The 5,387-nt window shown below is 50.9% G+C and overlaps 2 protein-coding genes across 3 annotated transcripts in view; one reads left to right on the top strand and one right to left on the bottom strand.

Annotated features, from left to right (window-relative positions):
* PPP2R3C (protein phosphatase 2 regulatory subunit B''gamma) overlaps nt 1–1,797 on the bottom strand; it is a 36,973-nt gene extending 35,176 nt beyond the window's left edge. Inside the window, exon 1 of one of the 2 annotated variants that reach the window (XM_019518889.1) lies at nt 1,546–1,797. Coding sequence is in view for 1 of the 2 variants with exons in the window: in XM_019518888.1 (XP_019374433.1) it covers nt 1,566–1,650 (85 nt within the window). In the remaining variant the exon portion in view is untranslated. The remainder of the gene's footprint in view (nt 1–1,545) is intronic. The other variant, XM_019518888.1, reaches the window with a different exon arrangement.
* Nucleotides 1,798–1,928: 131 nt separating this feature from the next.
* KIAA0391 (KIAA0391 ortholog) overlaps nt 1,929–5,387 on the top strand; it is a 148,827-nt gene continuing 145,368 nt past the window's right edge. Inside the window, exons 1-2 of the mRNA XM_019518890.1 lie at nt 1,929–2,336; nt 3,073–4,400. Of these exons, the coding sequence (XP_019374435.1) occupies nt 3,385–4,400 (1,016 nt within the window). The 5' untranslated portion in view covers nt 1,929–2,336; nt 3,073–3,384. The remainder of the gene's footprint in view (nt 2,337–3,072; nt 4,401–5,387) is intronic.

The raw sequence follows: 5,387 nt of genomic DNA, 5'->3' as shown, positions 1-5,387 counted from the left end.
CCCCCCCCCCCCCCCGATGTTGCCCATGCCCCACCGTGGATCACCTGTGCCTCCACCTTCTCCCCCATGCATCACCTGTGCCCACACCTCCCTTCCCCTAACAACCACCCTGTTCTCCACGTACCCACTCCCTTCCTTGCACACTGGGGTCTAGGTGTAGAGGGTAGCAGGTCGATAGTGAGGGGCACTAAGAGCTAGGGGACTGTAGGATGGGAGGAAGGGGCAGTGGCATGGGCAGGGCATCAGCATATCAGGGCTGCTCAGCACAACACAGCAGCAGGGGGACAGCCCCAACTAGAGCTGCGCTGTGATGAGCAAAGGGGCTGGAGGGGGAGCTCTGATTTTCTATGATAAAAAATGTAAAATCAAATGCTAAGTTATATAGGCATTTTGAATTTATTTTATTCTAGATGCACTGGTAGGCTTCCAAAACCGCTTAAAAATTGTAAATATATCACTAAAAATTGTGTTCACCTGATACCTATCTATATAGGGGCATTTCATTTCAATTACAGAAAAATGTGAATTTTGGAGGGGGTTTGAATCAGATATTTGGGGGTTTTAAAACAGAGAAAACCAGGATCCCTGGTTATGACTAGCATAGCTAGGGAGCAGTAAGATCTCCCACTGAACTTTCAAGTTAGGCTCCTTAAAGAATTGCATTGCTCTTGGCTGTGGCAAAACAGGTGGCTAGTTTCCACTGTAGGTGACCCAGAGTCTGAGATTGTAGTCTAACTTCCCTATGGATGCTCATTTTTGAAGGTTTCCAAAACCCTGGAAGAAAGATCATGGTAGTTTTTCCAGTATTAAAGTCAAGGGTTTTTTGCTCTTTGTGGCAAAAGATACCGAAGGAGACAAGGGCAGATCCCACATTTGCATTTAGCGCAACTCTTTGCACATAATTTAAGTAAGGAGTCTAACTAAACTTACTATAAACATATACAGAATATTAACTAATTTACAAGAGTGTAGGTTGTAGCCATGTTGATCTAAGGACTTAGTTAGACAAGGTTATTTGGGTAAATCCAATATCTTTTATTAGACCAACTAAATAGTTGGAAAAGTTTTTCTTAGCAAACTTTTGGGTTTAAAAACCCTTTGTCAGGCTGAGGAAGCATCTACAGTTAGTGTGTGCTCTTCCTGGATGGAAGTCTTGTATAACGTGGTCTTTATTTTACTATTCTGGATACTGATCATCTGGAAGAAAAAGCATAGAACTGCCCCAAGATCCTTAGTCATGTAGGACAGATTTAAAAAAACAACAACAACCACCACCACGCACTATTTTTTATCCCGTTACAATTTCACGAGCTCTTTGCCATGCGCACAGAGCCCAGGGGGCGCTACGACCCGGTTGCCAGCGACCCCCCCGCCAGACTCCGCCCATGCGGTAGCCGCAAGCGCCCCCGCTCAGCAGCTGCTTTTTGCTTTTTCCTCCAAGCCCTCAGCAAGGGGGAAGGGGGGGGGGCATTGCGCATGCGCGCACGGCAGGTAGCTCCAGCGCCTGCTGCGGGACCTACTACCCTCCCACCACCCTGTGCCGACCTGCTCACGCCTCCACTCACTACCAGGACGGGCCGCGAGCCGGCCCTTCAGCGCCTGTCTCCACTCCATGCCACGAATCCACCTCCCGCTCCAGCCGCCGCGCATCCAGACTATTCTGCCTGCATCATGTGGCCCTCTACCACCGCCATCTTGGGGCTGCCATGCCTCTTTGCGTCACGTGCCCGGCGCGGCCCTAACTCTTGCCCACAACCAAGATGGAGTCTAAAGGCCACTAAGGTGAGTCTAAGGCTTCCTCCTTTCATAGGATCACGGCGGTCACGTGCACAATACCCTCTTCCGCGAAGGAGTTCGGCGGGAGCTCTGATTGGCTGAGACACCTTAGCTTGAGAAGCCTGGTGGGTATAGACTGCTCGGCCGCTTCGCAGCTCTTGTGGACTGTAGCACTTTGGTGGGAGTTTAGCAGTAGTGAGAGGTTGGCACTTGCCACGCGTGGGCTCGGGTCGGTCAGCGAGCGGAGGGCAGTTTTCAGAGAGCCTGCAATCGGCGCAAACTACAACTCCCAGCTCGCTTTGCGGCACAATGGGGCGCGCATGTGCCGCCGCCGCCTCGCGCTGCATGCCGGGAACTAGTTTTTCCGGAAGAGGAGTGAGGCCGTGAAGATCTGCGTTGCTTGCGGCTCCACGTGGGTGGTGGAGGGGCCCGGCGTCGGCTCCCAACCTCTGCCCTGCACCGAGCAGGCGGCGTTGACACGTGCAGCTTGGATGGCAGTTACCTCGAGTTAGCGCCTCCGCTCCCGCGGTGGTCTCGGGGTTCATTCGGGCTCTTCACAGGTACTGAGCGTGGGCCCAGGGGCTTGTCGGGCTCAGGATCCCAGCACACCAGGCTTGTCTTGGGGCAAGATCCGGCCTGTTTTTAGCCCAAGCAGGTGCTGGCGAGTGTGAACGACCCTGGGCGGTCTGAGGGGTTTGGTGCAATGATGACCCTATGTCCCTCAGCCAGTTGAGCACCTTGTTTGTCCCCCTTGGCATACTGAGCTGTAGGTGCTGCCTTTCTCAGCACTGGCCCCCCAACCCCAGTGTTTGTGTTTAAGTTCCCTTCTATCTAGAACAGCTGGTTTCTGGAAGTCCCTTCGTAGCATCTGAGGAAGCAGGATGTGCCTAGGAAAGCTTATGCTTCTCTGAAGCATTTAGTCTTTAAGGTGCCCCCCTGCTCTGCCTTCTGCAGGAAATTATGCCCTCCTGAGGTGCCCCTTACTACAAACTGGCTGGCAAAGCAGGTGATGGCTGCTACCGGAAAGCATCCCCTGCTTACTGGGGGGGCCGAGGCACTAGTTTTTCCTTGTTCCTATTGCGAGCAGACAGCTCCCACTTACTCAAAGTTTATGGACGTAGGGTAGAAACTGTATGTTAGTAGCAGCATCTCAGCAGTCTCTAGGCACAAAAAGTTGGGATCTTGACCTGAAGTGGTTCAGTTTTTGTTGTTAAAATGTAAACTGAATTGAATTGCTGGATGTTACCTTTGACAGTGGTGCCAATGTTGTCCTTTGTGGTCTGCTTTCCCCCCCAGGGACTCATCTCCTTATTTGGAGGGAAGCAGCAGAAGAGCTCTGTTTTTGGAAGCTGTATCATATTCCCCAGTTCCACATGCATGTATGACAAGCCTTGAAGAGCATTAGTGGTAGGATAGCCACAATAAACAGCAATTTGCAGGCCTTTTTCTCTGGAAGAAAGACATACTATTTTTTTATTAATATTTTGCTCATTTTAAATGTTTCTCCAGATAGCCCTTAGATTTGAATTATACATTTATTTGTGCAAGCTGCACTTACTGTTAGACCTTTCCTGGAAATCTTCCCCAGCATATTGATTTCTTATTATTATGGCTTTCTTCCTTCAAGCGAGTTACTGGGGTTTGCAGACTTTCCTGGGTAGACGTTTCCTGTTTCAGCCTGCTTCCACTTGTCAGAAGTCACTGGTTCTCATGGTTGACCTCCTCAGTAGGGATCGAGTTAAAGGTTTGCCTTTTACTACATCTTCCCAATCTGCACTACCTCAGAAGCTCAAAGGAGTTCATATGCTGCACAAGTCCAGATCTAGAAGCAGAGATGGAAGAAAAGTAAAAATGCAGGATAGCTGCAGGGAAGAGGAGAAAAGTCTTATACACCCATTCTTTGCTGGAGCTGCCAAACAGCGATCAGAGATCCAAAGGACACCTACAGCTATAAGACTGCTCAGGCTGTCTAGAAGACATGATATCCAGCCTCCAGAAAAACCTTTGAATGCTAAGGAGTGGCAGGAATTGAGGACACAACTGAAGCTTTGTACAGATTTTGAGATTGTAATGTTACGACAAATGGTCAAGCACAAGAGCTCCATAGATGTGGCCAAGTCCTTGATGGCTGATGTGGTATTGAGAAATGGGGATGTCAGGTATAATTTATTGATTGCGTACCTGACTCTGTGTCTCCAGCAGGGGCAGACAGCAGAGTTTTTTGATATCTATGATATAATAAAACTCAAATTTAAGACTTTAGAAACTGGGGGTTACGGTGTTCTGATCAGGGGTCTGAGTGGTACAGAGCGCTGGAGAGAGGCCATTTTGCTCCTGAAGGAAATGAAAAAGTTTACAGTCCCCTCAAAAGGGTGCTATGGACATTGTATCAAAGCGGCTCTCAATAATCAAGACATACAACTGGCATTAGAGCTGTATCATGAAATGTTGGCCAAGAATATAATGCCAAACTTGGATGTGCCGCAGGCCTTTTTTGACAGCAGCAAGGGTACACAAGATGATAAATTAAAAAAAGAACTCTTAAGCATGCTCCTGTGTTTTAGAGAGAACCAAGTCTATCCTAATGAAGCTCTTATGCAGAGTATAAAGCAGTGGTTTGAAAGGTAAGTAATGTCATTTCAGAAGTAATTGACTAGAGTTGGTGAAGGAATGGGTGACGTGATTTCCCGTTATCCTTCATCTTGCAGAGACTCTAAAGAACCCTGCCAGCCTCAAGATGAAAGCAACTGTGTAGGTGGGGTGGCGCTGGATCAACATTGTGATGGTGCAGTATTTAAGGGTCCTAGTATTAGCAGTTCAGTGTTTTTCATGAAGAAAGATATCCTCACTTCAGAGAAGGTCTTAAAGGGTTGTGTGCTAATGGGAATCTTGTTCCCATCTGTTAGGCTCCGAAGCGGTGAGAGATGCGTGGGTGAGAGCCCGCTACGCCCCCGCTCCCCCAAAGCCCCCCAGAGACCCGCTGGAGGTAAGCGGGGCCCGTGGTGGGAGGGGGCGGCTGAGTGGAGCCGGGCCGGGTCAAGCCCCACCCAGGCCCCTACTTCACCCAACCCCCCAGGGAGCCACGCGAATAGGCTGCACAAACAGGCGCGCTTGCCTGCTGGCGCGTGAGTTAGTGCAGAGTTCGCGCAGGAGGGTTCATGGGAGGGCCCGAGACCCTGCCTGCAAACCCCCCAGGGTAGACAGTCCCAGCCGTAGCCAGCCTACCAGAGGCATGACATAGATGGGCACGTGCCGCACCCCAAGGGTCCCCTTGGTCTCTGCAGCCCGCCCCCCCCCAGCACCTCAGAGACTGCCACCAGATGGAGCCCCTGGCTCTCGGTTGCGTGGGCTGCCTGTCCCTTTTTCAGGCTCTGGTGGCCGGGAGCATGGCCACCTCCCCATGTACGGTCTGCTCCCTTTTGGGGTCTCTGGCGCGCCAGCTGGAAGAGCTCCAGGCTACAGTCCAGAGACTGCGTGCCATCAGGGACTGTGAGCAGGAGATTGACTCCTACTGCCAGGCCCTTCTTCCCCAGGAGCTGGAGGGTAGACCACTGTCTCCCTCCAGGACAAAGGAGGACTCTGGGACCTCCCGCTCTGTCCAGTCAGGGGCA

The sequence above is a fragment of the Gavialis gangeticus genome, unplaced genomic scaffold (genome assembly GCF_001723915.1).
Source record: "Gavialis gangeticus isolate Ggan-Ray unplaced genomic scaffold, GavGan_comp1, whole genome shotgun sequence".
Taxonomy (NCBI): domain Eukaryota; kingdom Metazoa; phylum Chordata; order Crocodylia; family Gavialidae; genus Gavialis; species Gavialis gangeticus.
This window is presented reverse-complemented; position numbering and strand designations above follow the sequence as displayed.